This window comes from Symphodus melops (genome assembly GCF_947650265.1).
Source record: "Symphodus melops genome assembly, chromosome: 1".
NCBI classification, from domain to species: Eukaryota; Metazoa; Chordata; class Actinopteri; order Labriformes; family Labridae; genus Symphodus; species Symphodus melops.
Genome location: NC_136691.1, coordinates 1223397 through 1241859, shown reverse-complemented (window position 1 = coordinate 1241859; position 18463 = coordinate 1223397). Strand labels below are relative to the sequence as shown.

The 18463-nt window shown below is 47.5% G+C and overlaps 2 protein-coding genes across 2 annotated transcripts in view; both read left to right on the top strand.

The window, feature by feature from the left end:
• Positions 1-17877, top strand: part of xrn2 (5'-3' exoribonuclease 2) — a 26390-nt gene extending 8513 nt beyond the window's left edge. Inside the window, exons 18-29 of the mRNA XM_079356519.1 lie at positions 8-137; positions 320-392; positions 516-599; positions 1287-1384; positions 2496-2575; positions 2722-2778; positions 3545-3613; positions 4314-4442; positions 5906-6018; positions 14671-14731; positions 16837-17056; positions 17514-17877. Coding sequence (XP_079212645.1) covers positions 8-137; positions 320-392; positions 516-599; positions 1287-1384; positions 2496-2575; positions 2722-2778; positions 3545-3613; positions 4314-4442; positions 5906-6018; positions 14671-14731; positions 16837-17056; positions 17514-17576 — 1177 coding nt within the window. The 3' untranslated portion in view covers positions 17577-17877. The remainder of the gene's footprint in view (positions 1-7; positions 138-319; positions 393-515; positions 600-1286; positions 1385-2495; positions 2576-2721; positions 2779-3544; positions 3614-4313; positions 4443-5905; positions 6019-14670; positions 14732-16836; positions 17057-17513) is intronic.
• LOC306835660 (sorting nexin-14-like) overlaps positions 1-18463 on the top strand; it is a gene marked incomplete at its 3' end in the record, with an annotated part of 88676 nt that overhangs the window by 39339 nt on the left and 30874 nt on the right. The window lies entirely within an intron of this gene.

Below are 18463 nucleotides of genomic sequence, written 5' to 3'. Positions count from 1 at the left end.
AAAAAAAAAACAACCTGACTGACTGTGTGATCAATGTTTGTGTCCAGTTCAAGCCCCTGGAGCAGCTGATGGGAGTGTTTCCTGCTGCCAGCGGTAACTTCCTGCCTTCAACGTGGCGAACTCTCATGAGCAGTCCGGTGAGTGTCGTGTGAAGCGAGAACAAATGATCAACGCTTGGAAAAAAAATAAAAATAAAATAAAGGTCAAATATCTGCTACAGAATCAAACTTCTTCCAGAGCGGGCAGCCTTGGTCTGAAATGATTTTCCTCAGCTTTTGTGTGTTGTAGTTTTCAAGTCCTTCGTCTTCTTTTCACGCAGGACTCCTCCATCATCGACTTCTACCCCGATGACTTCGCCATCGATCTCAACGGCAAGAAATACGCCTGGCAAGGTGAGACATCTCTCAACATGTGACCCTGCAGGACGGCTTTTCGCTGTTATTTTCCACAAACTTGAACTCACATGAACTACACTCACATGTTTCTGTATTGATGCCTTTTTTTTTTTTTTGAAGGCGTGGCCTTGTTGCCCTTCGTGGATGAACGTCGGCTGTGGGCGGCTCTGGCTGACGTCTACCCCGACCTCACATCTGAGGAAGGTGAGTCATGCACGTTATGTAAAGCTAATTAACCGACTTTCTACAGCAGGATGGAAGGAGGTGTAACGTTGACAAGTTTGAATATTTATAGTATTGTCAGGTTTAACGAGTGGTGAAACGAATCATCAGCCTCCACCTGATCAATGTTTAAACAATAAGTAAATGAGCGGTGCTCTTCGTGAGACGCTAAAAGGTTTAGTAAAGAGCTGATGCTTCAGTACGGTGACACGACAATCAGACGTAACTCATCCCATTCACACCAAGCAGACGGAGCAGTCCAGATACCGCCTGTATCTTGCTGTTGTAGCCTGTAGAGAAGAAACACTGAGGACGTGATGCATCATGAAGATTCATTAAAGGAAGCATGTTGACTTGTATCGTAAACACGAAACATTTTTGACAAATTGATATCGAGCAAGATAAGTGTGCAGGGCTGTTTGTTTTTGTTGTTACTTCCTGCGATAGTTGGACGCTGCAAACACCTTTCCAAAAACAGGATTTGTAATGCTCTTAAAAAGCGTCTTCATTTGTTCTTTTTTAATCATCTATCCGTATTGATCTGATGCACCAGCCGTGTGAACACTGTGAGCTCAGACGCAGCCTCCTCGTGGCTGCTTGTGTGCGATCCGGTTGTAATCTCCAGTCTGAGCGCTGATGATCACAGCTGCCGTCTTCTCTCTGTTGCAGTAAAAAGAAACAGTCTGGGAAGCGACTTGTTATTCCTCGGGAAGAGTCACCCTCTCTTCGACTTCATCCACGAACTCTACCGCACCGAATCTCATGAGGTAAAACAACAAATCTACCTGTTAAACACGTGTTGTAAAGTTTCACTGTAGTTACACTTGGAGTTGGTGTATCTTCAGTTTTAAGCATCATGCAGCTGAGGGCCCCCCCCCCCCCCCCGCATACAGTCAGCTGCTTCGCCACCACACGTCTGTAATCATAGTCTTCTTCTTCTGTGGTTCACTGCATCAAGCTCTCACATTAAATTAAAAATCTGCATTTTTTTTGCCGCGTCATCCTACAGATGGCGTCGTGTTTTTGATGTGCTGCATGAATTCATCTTTGATTAACTTCAAACGTACAACTGATGAGGTTAACGTTAAACAAGGCAACACCCACACAATACTTTACTTTTACTTTTTACGTTATCAAACTGTTATTCACTCAACATGGCAACACGCCAGCGTCCCATCCAGACACGACCCGAGTCAACCAAAACAAAATCCAGACGCAGGACGGGCTAATAAGCTCCAGCAGCAGAAAGCTGCTCAAACTAGGATCAATGTTGGAGATGAAACATGGAGAGAGGTTAGAACGCAGAAAGCTTTACAGACACATGCAGAGCTGGCTAAACACTGAAGCTACAGTGTCCACCACATGCAGAGCTGGCTAAACACTGAAGCTACAGTGTCCACCACATGCAGAGCTGGCTAAACACTGAAGCTACAGTGTCCACCACATGCAGAGCTGGCTAAACACTGAAGCTACAGTGTCCACCACATGCAGAGCTGGCTAGACACTGAAGCTACAGTGTCCACCACATGCAGAGCTGGCTAAACACTGAAGCTACAGTTTCCACCACATGCAGAGCTGGCTAAACACTGAAGCTACAGTGTCCACCACATGCAGAGCTGGCTAAACACTGACGCTACAGTTTCCACCACATGCAGAGCTGGCTAAACACTGAAGCTACAGTGACCACCGCATGCTGACCTGTGTGAGAGGAGGGGGCGGAGCCAGCTCTCTGTGATGATTAGAGTTTAGACTGCAGTACACATTTTAAACACTAGGGGGCAGAGTGACGTACTGCTCCTTTAAGGTTTATTTGACTTTAGACGTGAGACGTCTTTAAGAGTCGTGTCACACGTTGAACTGTGCCTCTCTCTCCATCAGAGCACTGAGATCCCTGCAGAGCTGTGCCACGGAATCCAAGGTACATTAGATCTTGATGACGACCCTATTCTACCAGATAAGTAAGGAAACAGCTGCTTTACTCTCTTTACACTCCAACCATCTTCACGCTCATCGCTCCGACCTGCTGAGGGAGAACTGGCTCTGGGAGTCGACTCTGAACTCTTTTGTTCACTCCTCCCTCTTTTTCCACCTTTTTCTTCTTCAGGACGGTGGTGTCGCCCATCCCCACGCAGCGGGACGTTTCCCAGTGCAGCGCCATCGGGTAAGAAAAAAAAAAAAACCATCCCGTCTCCTGCAGAAACACGGGTCTTTGTCTCGCTCAGAATAGACTCTGTGCGTGTCGTGAATGGAGCCGAAGTGGTCCGGAACCACGTAACGCAAGAGACAGACTCTCATCACAAGACTTAAAGAAGTCCTGTGAAAACTTCCTTAAAGAGCGTTGTCTGTTTGTAAGGTGTGTGTGTGTGTGTGTGTGTGTGTGTGACATATTAAGGATCCTACAAATGAACACATCCTGGAAGCACACAGAAACATTTAATTCCCAGAGCTGTGACGATCGTCTTTAAAAACCGTCATCACAGCTTTGCAGCCACACGTGTGTTTGCACGCGGCCATGTCATATTTGGAGCGCAGCCCGAGTGTGTAAACGACATCGACGAGGGCTGGAGTGAAGGCTGATACTCCGTCCCAAAGGAATCCAATTTGTCTAAATATACCAATAAAACACACACACACAAGTCTCACTGATGTCCATCCACACACACACACTCAGCCGGTGTGTTTCAGCACACACACACACACACCTGTGCTGCCATCCTCCCAGGGTGAAACAACATTCCTGTTCAGACAAACACTGACGGGGTGAAGTAGAGCCCGGCAGGTTGAGAAGAGAACGACAACACTTCATCACGTGCGACTCCACAAACGGAGAATGTCGCCGGCGAAGACGAGATAATAAAAACACATGAGCTAATGGACGCCGCTCTGTTCTTTTTAATTGAAAGTGATTTTCTCTTTTCTCTTCGCAGGGTGAAGTTCAAGGATCCGCATTTCGCAGATGACTTTGTGTTCAAGGCGGTCCTCCTCCCCGGAGCTAAGTGAGGCTTCTTTCTTTTGTTCCACTTTATTTATCATGTCAGGAATGTTTTTTTTTTTTTTTTTCTTCAACAACGTCACTTCTCCTCCGGTTTTTTTTTTTTTTTTTTTTTTTTTTCAAGTGTGAAATTCTTTTCCTTTTCACGTCCGTCGTCATTGAAGACCGTTTTCGTCTCTCTTCAACAAAGCGATGGAATCAACTGCGTGTTAATCGGCGCGTTCTGACCTCGTCGGAGGCTCCAAACCAGGAGAGCGAATGTACAGTCTGTCGTGGCATTGTTTGAAAGTTTCCAGTTGGATCCAAACAGCTTCAGACTGTCAGAGTAGACGAAGACGGAGAATTGAACGTTTGAAGTGTAGTTCATAAGGATTCGGCTTCCCTTTGTATATTAAATACATTTTAACTAAAAGATCTCATTTCACACGTGAAACCGTCACGAGCGTCCCGAGTGTGAGGCGTTCACACGTGCAGAAAACTCCTGATACTTCCAGGGAAGAGCTGCACGTGTGAACAGGACCAGCTGAACGTTTCTGCTGCTTCGTCCTTTTTACTCCCTTTACTGAAAACGGCTTCAGAGTGAAGAGAGGGAGCAGAAACAAAGCTGTCAATCTGACAAGTTAAACCTCGTTCTTGTTTTTAAAAAGTGTTTGATTCTTGGAAGTTTTTTTTGTTTGTTTATTGTGTGTATTTTTTTCTTCCAGGATGCCCAATAAGGTCCTGAAGCCAGGGGACTGGGAGAGGGGGAACAGGGGATCATGGAGACCCCAACTTGGCTTCAACCCGAACAGGCAGCAGGCTCACCTGGATCAGTCCGGTTTCCGCGCTCTGGGGTAACTTCCCTTTTGATTTTGATTTTTTTTTTGCTCTCTCTCAGAAATCCATCGTCCAGACTTTCAGATCACGACGTAAACGTGCGTTTGGAGAAATCCCAGGATGAGTCTGCAGAGGGCGCTGAAGGGCTGAAATTCTTTTAAATGTCGTGTTTGATGTAGCGATGAAAAGAATGAAGAAATATAAACAGCTGTATCAGGAGCTCAGTCTGGAGAACCGGAGAGTTGCTGGTTCAAGTCTGCTAGCTGCCGAGGCGCCCCTGAGCAAGGCACCGACTCCCCCTCACACTGACATGTCTACACTAATGCACGTATAATGACCACGCCCTCTGACACAGAGGTCAAGGTTCAGTGATATCAGGACTGTCGACACTTTTACTTCATCAGCAGCTTTTCAAACACTCGGAGGAAATGATGTCACCAGCCCCGTGCCGCGGCTGTTTTTTAACGGCTAAATAAACGGGCCTTAACCTCTGAATGTAACACACACACACACACACACACACACACGCACACACCTGCGTCTCGGGCGTGTGTCGTGTCACAGCAGCAGGGATGAACAATGCGTGCTGATTCTCACAGAGTGACTCAGTATCTGAGAGGATTACAGTATTTTAAAATGGAAAATGTGTTTAAATGTTTGTTTGCCCCCCCCCCCCTCACACACACACACACGCACACACACACACGCACGCACACACACACACACTAACATCACCATTAACCAGCCATGCTTGATTATGATCTAAGCTCTCTCCTCCACACGTTGATATTATCATTAAGGAAATGTGAATAATTGAACATCTGGCTCGGTCCGACTGTGGCGTGTTTGGGAATTAATTATGCACAGAATTGAAAAAAGAGCATTTTTTTTTTTTTCCTGTTTCTGTCTGAACTGAGTCGTTAATTCAGGCAGTCATGTTCCTCGACGGGGCCAAACGGGCAGGTGCTGCGACGCGGGCGAGCGAGCGAGCACAAAAACCTTTTTTTATGTCGCTGTGATTTTAAATGGTTACCGCCTCTGTGGGAGGACGGGATGTGCGAGCGCGGCCGCCAGTTCATCCAGTCACGTGACAGGACGGCGGCCCCGGCACAATGTTTTTATCTGCACACATTAAATGTGAAGGTAGAGTCCTATGCATCCTGAGCTAACCAAGGCTGCTCTCACATGTGGTTTGATGCTGAAAGGATTTTTTCTGTTGATGAGACTCTTCACACAACGAGAGAGAGAGAGAGAGAGAGAGAGAGAGAGTGAGAGAGTCTTTATTTCCCCCCCCCGTCGTGACTTTTCATATTTTCTCACCTCCTTTATCAGCTTCTTCTTTTTATGGCCCTTTTTGCTTCCTTATTGATTTTATATATCAAACAGTTTTTTTGCTTCATCACTGTTATATAAAAAGTGCTGCACAAAAAACCGTCTTGATGGATCAGTCACAGTAAAACTTCTTCTTCTCTCCCATCAGTCACAGTATGAACAGAAACCATCATGGCGGAGGACAGTACAGCAGCGCCCCGCCACCGAACAGCTACCAGCAAGGAGGCTACCGTCAGCATGGTGGACACCAGACTTACCCACGTAAGAGACACACACCTACACACACGAGCCGGGTGCATAAAACATAAACTGTAGAAAATACTTCTGGGGGACAAACGGCTCAAACTGATGGTGTAATTGTGGTTCGCCTTCTCGTACGTGTTGCTGAAGCCCTTTCTCCTTCGTCCGTCTCTAAAATGAAGGCATAAAAATCTCCCCAAATCTTATTTTTATTTTTTTTTATAGAGCATTCGACAACAACGGCTCGTTAATTCCCAGGTTGTTTCGTCATCTTTTCAAAAAGTTCAAAGAGAACTTTACGTCTTCAGCATCGATTTTCAACACGTTTGTCACAAACAAGTCGAGTTTGACCTTCAAAAGATGTTGAAGATGTTGAATGGTTGGATTGAGAGCTGCAGCCTCGTGTCTCACACAGAGTGGTGGTGATAGTCTGTACACTTCCTCAAGCTGTTGTTCCTTCTGCTTAAACACGTCGTCAGAGTCATTGTTGGACCTCGACAGATCTGTGAAAGCATCAAATCTACATCAGAATTTAATGTTAAAGTTCCTGTTGAAAAGTCCTGACGCAAAACAAACAAACTGAAAAAGTTAAATGAATTCTCTGTTACCTCGAGACGCTTTGCAAAAACAACAGATCAACGACTTTATTTTGTTATGACGCAACGTTAACCCTTCAGGTTACTTTATTTGTCCCTGTTGGTACCTCTTTCCTCGATCTGCGATCACCTGTTGTGTTAGCATGCTAATGTTAGCGCTCTGTAGTTAGCTGGTAGCTTCAATCACTTCTGTCCTGCGTTGTTGTGTTAGCATACTGATGTTAGCGCTCTGCAGTTAGCTGGTAGCTTCAATCACCTATGTGTCCTGCGTTGTTGTTAGCATGCTAATGTTAGCGCTCTGTAGTTAGCTGGTAGCTTCAATCACCTGTGTCCTGCGTTGTTGTGTTAGCATGCTAATGTTAGTGCTCTGTAGTTAGCTGGTAGCTTCAATCACCTATGTGTCCTGCGTTGTTGTTAGCATGCTAATGTTAGTGCTCTATAGTTAGCTGGTAGCTTCAATCACCTATGTGTCCTGCGTTGTTAGCATGCTAATGTTAGCGCTCTGTAGTTAGCTGGTAGCTTCAATCACCTGTGTCCTGCGTTGTTGTGTTAGCATACTGATGTTAGCGCTCTGTAGTTAGCTGGTAGCTTCAATCACCTGTGTCCTGCATTGTTGTTAGCATGCTAATGTTAGATAGATAGATAGATAGATAGATAGATAGATAGATAGATAGATACTTTATTGATCCCGAGGGAAATTCAAGAGCTCTGTAGTTAGCTGGTAGCTTCAATCACCTGTGTGTCCTGCGTTGTTGTGTTAGCATGCTAATGTTAGTGCTCTGTAGTTAGCTGGTAGCTTCAATCACCTGTGTGTCCTGCGTTGTTGTGTTAGCATACTGATGTTAGCGCTCTGTAGTTAGCTGGTAGCTTCAATCACCTGTGTCCTGCATTGTTGTTAGCATGCTAATGTTAGATAGATAGATAGATAGATAGATAGATAGATAGATAGATAGATAGATAGATACTTTATTGATCCCGAGGGAAATTCAAGAGCTCTGTAGTTAGCTGGTAGCTTCAATCACCTGTGTGTCCTGCGTTGTTGTGTTAGCATGCTAATGTTAGTGCTCTGTAGTTAGCTGGTAGCTTCAATCACCTGTGTGTCCTGCGTTGTTGTGTTAGCATACTGATGTTAGCGCTCTGTAGCTAGCTGGTAGCTTCAATCACCTGTGTCCTGTGTTTTTGTGTTAGCATGCTAATGTTAGCGCTCCTATTTCACTGGTAGCGTCATGTAAACTGACACAGCTCTGACAACAACACAGCCAGCAGGACTCCAGCTTCTCCCTCACTGTAGACAGTCAGGACTCACACACACATTCTGCCTTTAAAAAAAAAAAAAGCAACCTCCCTCCTCTCGTCTGTCTCCATCATTCGTGTTTCTCCGTCGTTGATTCTTCCAGGCCGATCAGAAGTTTCCGTGAAGGTATTCACACCACCGTTTATCGTTTATGTCCGATAAAGCCGAACACTCTGTCTCCTCGGCTGCCGCGCCGCCGCTCTCTAACAAAACGCATAATTTAGATCAGATAATTAAATGTGTGCGTTTGCTTCATGATGTGAGGGTTGGTTTGAAGGGCTCGTCACATACGGAGGCAGAATCTCTTCCCCGGCTCCTAATCACGCCGCGTGCTCGCCCGGGCCTCGGCCCCGCGCTCCTCTGCCAGCTCTCCTCCAGTTTGACTTTGATGTGCCAATTTGCAAGTCGATGAACAATCTCATCTGCCCACTGATGGCGTGCGGGGGAGTCGCTGCTATTCTGGTGGCACTTGATGCAAATGGGGGTTTTTGGCTCCTGTGGATGGCGGCAGCACCTCTGCTCGTCCTCACTGTTAAACGCCACAATTAGCGCTCCAGGACAGTCGCTTCTTTTCACTCCCTCCGTCGCGTCCGTGTTCATTGCGGGAAATTATGACTTGTACAGAGAGGGAGCTTTACCGTGTTTAATTCTCCCGCTTGTTTGATTCAGGGCGGTTTTCATCCCATCAGGTTTATCAGATTTCTGATCGGATTGTTTTCTGTTCACAAACCTTCAATTTCATCCTCAGTGCATGATGGGTAATGTCGAAGGGTTTTCCTCGTCGCTCTTTCATTGACGAGAATTCGATATTCCAACAACTTAATCCCAGGAAAGCGTCGCATCAAAACAACCAGCTAACCTAAGTCAAGACCGCAGCACTACGACAGGAAGTGACACAACAGGAAGTGACACTGCATCATGATGGCGTTACAGCCCAGAGCACGACGCGGATCTCGTTAGCTTGTTGTTCAAAGTGGACGATGCTAACGATGCTTCAGTGATATCTGTGAAATGTTGAAGTGTGACTCGAGGCTCACCGTATCGTCCCCCTTCAAAATAAAAGCATCAAAAGTCTCTATTACAAGCAAAGAATTTCACAGACGCAGTGTGGACAGCCAGCATGCATATCCTGTTTAATATCTTTATCCTATATATTACATCGACCACGTGGCATGCAGGGGACTGTCAGGTTTGTTTGCCTCTGCGTAAACGGCGTGCTGGCGTGCAGAAACGATACGAAGTCGCTGCATTACGTGCACAAAGATTGCACCAGTGGCTCAGCGGCCGTGTGCGCCTGCTCGCTCTCCATTCATGATCGAGAACGTTTCCTGCTTTCTCCGCCTCGTGTGGAAACTTTACCAGGCGGCAGAAAGTCCAGGAGTCGAGTTTTCAAACCCCGCCGCTCGCCCTCGAAATGACTCTCAGGGTTTTTGGAATAAAACAACGTTGAGGAGTGTTGATGAAACTCCTCAGACAGTTTTAATATGTGACCTGGTTTTGCTGAGCGCTGATGAATCCCGACTTGCAGATGAAATGTTGCGGCCTTGAGGAATGTGATGCCCGGTGAAGTAGGCCTTATCCTGCTGCAGGAGGCCACCGCTCGCCTTTGTGTCCAGACGACACTTTCTCTGAGCCAATCCTCCGCTCGGCCAGTAATCACTGCAGGCTTTGTGGAGGGGGGGGGGGGAGGGGGGGTTTGCTGATTAGCGTTGTGGGAGACCTGAGCCGGTAATGAGACTGTCGAGTGGCTCGGCTGGACACAGTGGCCCCCTCTGATAAAAGCATGCAGGGGGGGGGGGAGGGGGGGTGATTGGGCTGTGGGATGCGCTCTGAAGAGGGTTGAAACCAAAGTTAACTTCCCCCTTTGACGACGCTGCTACCTCCTGCGGTGATGTGTCAACACGCTGCCTCTGAACGCCATGGCCGGGCTTTGTGCACCGCGGCCGGACCAGCTGGTGTTTAATAACCCGCCTGGGGGGGGGGGGGGGGGGGGGGAGAGAGTCTCTGCTGGTGGCCATTATTGTCTTGACACACCGAATTTTACCCAGGGCAGCAAAAGTAACCGATTCGTCCGGCGGCTGATAATCCTCCGAACTCGGCGGCCACTCGAGAATAACAAGCGCAGACAAAAGCTGCGAGCGCGGCGTGGAGCCACAAAGAGCGGCGGAACACGTGCGTCCTTGGAGAGAATAGTTCCTCCACTCTCTCTCTCTCTCTCTGTCTCTCTCTCTCTCTCTCTCTCTCTCTCTCTCTCTCTCTCTCTCTGTCTTCTGATCAAACTTTTCTGCACAGCTTCTTTAAACTTCTGAACAAACCGATTCGCATCGCTTGTCGTTTCTTCTCCCGTGTCATCCATTCACTCAAACATCTCCGTCTGTTTCTTCTTCTTCTTCTGACACTTCAACCTCTACAGATCCATCTGTGAAAGGATGCATGAGATACTTTAACACAAACCTTTAGTGTAGTAGGTGGGAAGGTATTTAGAGGGCCGAACAATATCTCCGTATTCTTCCTAATCGTCTTTGAGTGAACTCATAATCCTGTGTTTGATATCTCGATAAATGTCTGTTCCCCGTGTGAATGAGATCAAGGACGGAGGGATTAGAGAGAAAGCGGCTCCAGGTTTGCAGCCTGAATAGCTGCGTTTGATATAAAGAGCTGAGTGGAACATAGTGAAATGCATTGCACATTTTTGTGATACTTAATTTTTTATTTTTTCTGAAAAACTCGATGTGATTTGAATAGTGATCTCTAAAGACCCGTATTAACGTGTTCGGTGTTGTTTTGGGCCGATCCTTTGATTGGAGTTCCACATTAATTGAATGTTGAGCATATTTGAGAATCAGTTCGTGCACAGCTGCAATGAAACCAAACACAGATGCATTGAAGGAGTTTAATTTATCCCGACAAACTTCCTGATTCTTCCATCGATACTAAAGGTTTTCAAAATGTTCCAAACGTTAAAGCAGCGGCGCTCATCGAGTCCTGGGGTGGGGGGGGGGTGGGGGTCTTCTGAGATTTTAGATAGCTTCTTTACTTACAAAAATCTTCTGTGTGCTAAATGCTAAAGCTAACGCAGCAGCAAGAAATGTAGTGGAACAGAAGACTGGAGTCTGATGGAGTTAAGAGCCCAAAATCTTTTTGAGTCAGGAACAGATTCTCAATTGACTCGTCTTTGAGAGCCAAAGAGTCCTGGTCCTGGTCCTGGTCCTGGTCCTGCTCAGTCAGGACCAGGACCAGGACCTCCCCCTCCTCATCAGTGTCTCACATCTTCATGATGCCCTTCGCTCTGATCACATTTATTTATCGTGAAACTGTGCAGCTTGGACCTCAGACAGCTGAAAACATCCCACGCCACCGTACCGCCACTTTTTTTTGGAGGTCACGAGGTGACGCGAGTCGACGCCACGCCAACGGCCGGCCGGCCTTCGATCGCAGCCGTCTGCTGAAATGTCTGACACCATGTTTTTAAAAGATGCATCTGTGTAACTTTGAATTATTGACGCGATCCAAACGGACAGAAGCTTCAAATCTCCGACGCAGGTGAACTCCTGCACGCCGTCCAAATGAAACCAAAACATTTTGCTCCTTGAACATCTTGGTCGTTTGATTATCCGCTGATGTTTTAAATCCTGCCTGACTAGTTTCCTTTCACGCAGAGGTTTGAATCAGTTTGGTGCTTTCTGATCGCAGCGAAACAGATGACGTTTGTTTTTGTGCTTCCGTCTGGCGTCTTTGTCCGACCCGCAGAAAGAAAGAAAAGAAAAAAGTTACTGTCCCGCGTCTGCGCCGGGCCCTGAGCCCGGCTGGACGGGAGCTGAGTCAAATAGTCGCTGAGCTAATTGAAAAGAGGGCGGAGAGGGACGTTTAGTTGTTTAGCGCGGTTGTAATCCCGGCGTTCATGCGGTTGGACGCAGCGTGTTTTAAGGATTTAAAGCGGTAATCCTTTGTTGGCTTTTGTTGCGGCGCAGACCGGAGCTCTATACACTTTCAGATCATTGTTAATTAAGGAGATTGACAGGTGTCCACTTGTAATTCCCTCCTTTGAGGCATCGGCAGCGACGAGGAACAAGAAGAGCCCGAGTGTTGTGGAGTTATAATTGGAGCCCGGCTGGGTGGTCCACTTAAAGTTTGTTGGCGGAGGAGATAATCAAACATGAAACCTGAAAGACAAAAAGCAGAAGATAATGTCCCGACAGCAGTCCGCCTGCTGGCTCCTAATTGTGTCTTTTTGCAGCGGTCAGCAGCAGAACTGGAGGTTCCCTCCCTCCTCCGAACGCCACGGACGCACCGAGAGCAGAGACGTAAAGTTTAAAGATCCATCATCTCGCCGTTTGGCGGCGGGGGGAGAAAATATGAAAACCCACAAAGAGGGAAACTCCAAACTGAGGAAGGAAATCCTAAAAAGCTCTAAATGAACCGTCAAAAGGACGAGACTGTAAAAGTGTCTTCACGCCAACGTGACGTCGACCTCCCGCCGTGCCGCGCTGTCTTCACATTCATCCGCGTCATAAAGGCGCCGTTATGAACAGCGGTCCCTGAAACTTTGATTTATTAAAGTGTGTTCAGTATGTTTCACACTCGAACCTCCTGAAAACCTCCAGAATGTTCCGGGGTGTCTCTGCACGCCACCTCTACAGACTGTCTGCACGCCACCTCTACAGACTGTCTGCACGCCACCTCTACAGACTGTCTGCACGCCACCTCTACAGACTGTCTGCACGCCACCTCTACAGACTGTCTGCACGCCACCTCTACAGACTGTCTGCACGCCACCTCTACAGACTGTCTGCACGCCACCTCTACCGACTGTCTGCACGCCACCTCTACAGACTGTCTGCACGCCACCTCTACCGCCTCTACAGACTGTCTGCACGCCACCGCTACCGTCTCTACAGACTGTCTGCACGCCATCTCTCACTGAGTCATGTTCGGCTTCATGCAGCTTTGATAGAGAGACAGCTTGTCTGCTGTTCAGGGCCTGTGGCCCCTTCAGGTACATTTGTCCTGCTGGGACATTTAAGTTGCTCCAGAAATAAAATGGCCCAGAGGCAAATCCACGACTGGCTTCAATTTAAACAAGAAGAAAAACTTGTTTTTGATTCGCAAACTAAACAACAAAGCAGGAGAATCCAAATCACACACAAAAAAACCCAAAGTGAAACCGACCAACGTGAGGAAACATGGTCAGAACCCAGGCAGCCGAGGTCGAATCCACCAACGCTGCGATTAAAACTAAAAACTTTTTTTTTTTTTATCTCATCGCTCCAAATCCTTTTTTTTTTCTGACACAGAATCTCAGGTTTGTAAACGTGAGTCTCAGCATCTTTTTGTGTGTGTGTTTGTGTGTGTGTGTTTGTGTGTGTGGCACCCTTCACCCTCCCTGAGCCGAGCCACTCAGCCCCGCCGGCCCCGATAAACAAACAAGTCCGCTGCTCGCAGCTGGTCATCGCCTTGGCAACAGAAAATCTGGAAGAAGCCGTTAGCTCCTCTCCTTTTTTTTCTCTTTTTTTTTTTTTTTTTTTTAAGTGTGTCTTTGTGAAGGGCCTGCAGCGATGGAACCAGGGTACTTGAGGCGTCCACAATGCTGCCGGCTGAATGCTTATTTCATTTTCTGAACAAAAAATGCAAATGTGGCGCTCCGGCTCTCCCATCAGTCTGCCTCTCTCTGCTCCTCCAACCCGTCCGCCTCCATCCGCAAGCTTTAATTTTTATCATGACAACAATTTCTTCAGCGCTGCCGACAGAAAATGAAAGAGTCGATGTTTTTATTTCTTTTTATTTGGTTTTTACTCGAGGGTGAAGCCGGCTCACGCTGGGCTAATTCATCTCTGTTTTTTAAGGTCAAATCCTCTTTTTGTTGGTTCTTCTCTTTGGAAACAGACGAGTCAGTCCGGACAGCTGTTTCCTTAAAGGAACAATCATCTTTATTTATCCAGCTTTTCTCTAAACGCCAGCACGCCGACGTGACCAGCGAGCGTGAAAACAAGACCAATAAAAACCCTTAAAGACCTGATTCAGATTTCACCTCTTTAAATGTTTTCTAAAATCTCGTCTGGGATTTTTTAATGTTTCTTCTTCACACTTTATCAAATCTCCACATTTCTACTTTTATTGTCGGACTTCTTGCGAATGTTTCACCACGTTCACGGAAGCAGCGGGAGAAATGAAACGTTTCAGGGAGTAGTGAACGATTTAAACGACTCGCAGGATAGCGAATCTAAACTGGTGACCACGAGGAAGCATCAACATTTGTGTTTGTGTTTGTCTTATTTAAAGTGATTAATTACAAAGTAAAGATGGACAGAAACAAAATGACTGAAAAACAAAATGGAAGAGAAAAAGTCGTACGAGCCCGATCGACACCGGGGGAAAAAGAGAAACCTGACGGATGAAACAAAAACAAAACAAGGAAGAAAAATAAATAAACAATAATTTATGAAATTACGAAAACTAGCAGAAAAAACCAACAAATAACGAAACGAAGAACAACAAAATAACGACACTTATCAAACTAAACTAACAAAACAAAACTATAAATGTTTATTAAAAAGATGAACTGAAACTAAAATCAAAACGATGTTTTCATGAAAACCAAAAGTGTTTAAAACAGGAAGTGAAGCTGTGTCGGACTGTGATGAATAAAGTGTTTTGATTTGAGGGGGATCTTATGGTAGCAGATGAAATCCAGTCTAACGGGTCGGGGTCCGGGGGGGGGGGGGGGGGCTCATCGTGTTTCCTCCTCAAACTTCTCTTAACGTGACGTCTTTTTGTTCTGTGCAGATTCCAGGCAGAGCAGTCTGCTGGGAGCGCCGCCCCCCTTCCAGCAGCCCCAGTATCCAAGGTGAGTCGGCTTTCAATCAGCCCGCCGTTTCCAGGACCTGCACCGAGGTTAGCCTCCCGTTTGGCGTCCGGCCGCTTTTATTGAGCTCCTGCGTTGAAGCGTGTTTTAAGCACACATCCAAAAATGTTTTTTTTTTTTTTTTTTTTTTAATGTCACGCTTCGTCTGCCAAGGACTTGATCGACCGCTCTGCAGACTGTTTATATTTCAAATGTTCTAAATGTTCTTTCCCTGTGAAGTGCTTCTTCTTCTTCTTCTTCTTCTTCCTGCTCTCGCTCCTTTTTTTTTTTTTTTTTTTTTTGAGACGATCAGAATTAAACATGTCAAGGCCTCGTTCCCTCCCCGCTCCGCCCGTCTCCGTCAGGGGAGCTCCGCCGCTTCCTGCTGCTGAATTAAGATTTCTCCGCTCCGCGCCTCGCTCCGCTCTAAAACAAATTTCTCTCGAGGAGGTTTGTGCAACTTAATGAGGCATCACTAATGCTGCAGGAGGCCGCGCAGCTCCACACACACACACACACACACACACACACACACACACACACACACACACACACACACACCGCCTATTGATTCTGCCTCTCCAAAAAAGTCCTAATCAGGTTCCCCGGTTCAACTTTTCAGGCCCATTGTGGCTCCGTGTCACTTCAGGTCAGTAGTTATTAGCAGCGACTGAAAACAGTTTCTTTCTGTGCTCGGGACCGGGACTTTAAGAGGAGGGGGATTACGGATTCCAGCGCTCGCTTAAGTCCTGCTCTGGCCGGAGTGTGACATGGTTCAGTAATGAGGGATGGGGGGGGCGGCGGCTCTCTTCATTGTGACTTAAGAAGAGACTTTTAATATCAGCGCCGGATTGACACATTGTGCGGCGGCGGCGTGGAGGGCCGTGGTGCGGCGGCTCTTCACGCGGTCCCACGCAGGGAATCGGGGGGGGGGGGGGGGCCGCCTCATCTCAGAGGATGAGGAGGAGGATCCGAGACATATGTGAATATGCTTCATTTCATACTCTGCTAAGTCGGCTCAGGAGAGGCTGTTTTATCTGCTGGAGGGCGCCGGCCCTCGGTAAACGGCGGTCGAGAGCGAGGTTAAAGATCGCCTTCTCCGGATCACAGAAAGACCTTTCTCCGCCGACCTTTTTAGAGACGTCGGTTCTCAGGACGCTTCTTTAAAAAACCACGTGACTGAAAACGACGACGAAAACAAATCTAAACTTTAAGTCAGGAAAAAGCAGGATTTTTGTAAAATGCGCAGAAACGCCGTCAACGGTCCAAATGTTTAAACATCAAAACGGCGTGCAGGAGCGAGTATCCGTCAAAGTTTAACCTTCAATAAAAGAAGATGGCTCCTCCTCCTCCTGTTTCTGAGCTTTGAGTTCTTTCTTTTTAACGTCGGATGAAGCTGCAGGTTTCTGGTCTGAACGATCGGTGACCTTTGTTTGACCTCATCCTGCCCCTTTGATCTCACTGTAAGCACCCGGGACAGGAAGTCAGGCACGGATCATTTCAAAATAAAACACAAATATGCGCGGCCTCAATCACTTTGTCTCGAGGAGGTCAGAGGTCGTTTGTGTTTTCTTTCACGATGAAAACGTTGAATCTTCGTGGTCACGTCCTTCGTCGTCTCCTGAGTCGTCCAGACTCTGGGATCTTTTTCCCTCCCCGATCAGACACGGAGCGAGGAGCAACGAGGACGTCGGCAGCGCCTTCCTGAAAAGTTGAAAGGCGTTCAGCGCTCGGAGCGTCGGCACAAAAAGCGAAGAGCTCTCGACTTATCGACGGCGTTCTCTCAGAACAAACCGCTCAGAGGTCACGAGGCGTAAACTCTGAAAGCTCGACGAGCTCTCGGCTAAATGTTTTCTCGTTCTATAAAAACGGGAGGTGACTCGTTTGAGGCCGGTCGCTGAGAATAATGTGACCTAACACGGCGCCGCTTTGTGTCAGCCTCGCGCACGGATTCTGCCGCGGGCGCCTCTCGGTCCAAGGCCTCACGTCCTCGCCAGACAAAAACACGAGCAGGGCGCCGACATGTTGGACAATCAGTCTGAATTTAAGACCTTGCTGTGGAGAGTACTTCAACTCACAGGTGTGTGTGTGTGTGTGTGTGTTTCCAGGCAGCAGCAGTACGGCCGGGGAGGTGGCGGTGGCGGAGGTGGCGGCGGCGGCGGAGGTCACGGCTGGGATCGAGCTCAGCACACGCAGCAGTCGGCGTACCAGCAGAACGCGAGCCGCGGACAGGGAGGGCCGGCGGCGGCGGGAGGCTACCAGCAGCGCTTCAACCAGCAGAGAGACGACTGGCACGGTCGCCGGGACAACCGGGGACAACCGCACCAGGTGAACACTTCTGTTAACCCCTCGCTGTGATGTCACCGCGTGCTGAATATAAACTCCACGCTCCTCCGGTCTCTGTTTAGGTTTCAAATATTTTCAAACTCAGCTGAAAGATGAACCGTGTGACTGAGGGGGCGTGGCTTCAGAGAGGGCGTGGCTTTATAGGGCCCGCAAAGGGGGCGTGGCTTTATAGGGAGTCCAAAGGGGGCGTGGCTTTATAGGGAATGCTACTTTCAAAATCATGCTATTTTTTAGAAAATGGCCGACCCTGCCTTTTTTTGTTTTCAGCTTTCTTCTTCTCCACTTTTTAAATCACAAAAACAAACAAACCGCCCCAGAAGCAACTGCAGTGTCAACCGGCAATAAACACCACAGAAGAAGAAGAGCAGCTGCAGTGAATGCAGTTCAGTCTTGTTTGGTCTCTGCGGCTCCGTTAAACTTGGACCTCTTTGTGTTTCAGGGCTTCAGCGCGGGCCGAGGGTACCCTCCCCCTCCCCCCTCCAGACGCTACGACTGGAAGTAAACTGGGAGCACAAGCCGGACTCTGGGGTCACATTTGGGCGGGGCTATTTTTTAGGGGAGACATGTCACTTTTTTTTTTTTGTTCATTTTTATTGTCTTCTTGTACAATGAATAATTTTTTCCTCTTCATTTTACTTACAAAAGCTTGATATGTAACGTAGTGATTTTTAAGATAATCAGCCTGTGAGTCACGGACTCAGAGTCCCCATGGGTTTATTTTTGAGAGACGACTCTCCAATGTGGTCATAAAAAAAAAAAAAAAAAAGGAAAGAACAGACGACAAATAAAATGTTGTAAACGGGAATCGTCGTCTCTGCTTCCAGGTTTTTAAATCTTCTCCCTTCAGCTCAAACACAAGGACAGGTCAAAGGTCGCTCCAGGCTTTGTTTTTTAATAAATCTCCCGTTAGAAATAAAACATCAAAATTCAACTACAGAAAAAAAAAACATGTAAATGAAAAGCGAATGAGAATCTTTTCAGACGTTGAAGCTGAGACTTGGTGACGGGGTCGTGGCCACCGTGGTTACCGTGGTCACCGCTCACGTTCTGCTCCGGTCAGTGTGATGGTTTCATTCACCCGCTCACGCTCTCCGCTTTCATTTTTACTTTTCTTAAAGCTCCGGCTGTGCCGGACGAGCTGAAGCTTAAACATCAAGTTTCTGTTCGGCGGCGTGCACTGATGCAGTGTTGTTCAGGGGGAGGGGGGGGGGGGCGGTGGGGGTCCTGACCCTTCAGGGGTCGTAAAAAACTTAGAGGACCAAACAGTAAGGGGGGGGGGCCGGGGGCAAACAAGTCCAATGTGCAACATGCAAGGAAAAAGAGTTCTGCAGCAGGAGGGGGAATCAGATGCTGTAAAGGGGGTCCGAGGCCTGCCAACACACACACGCA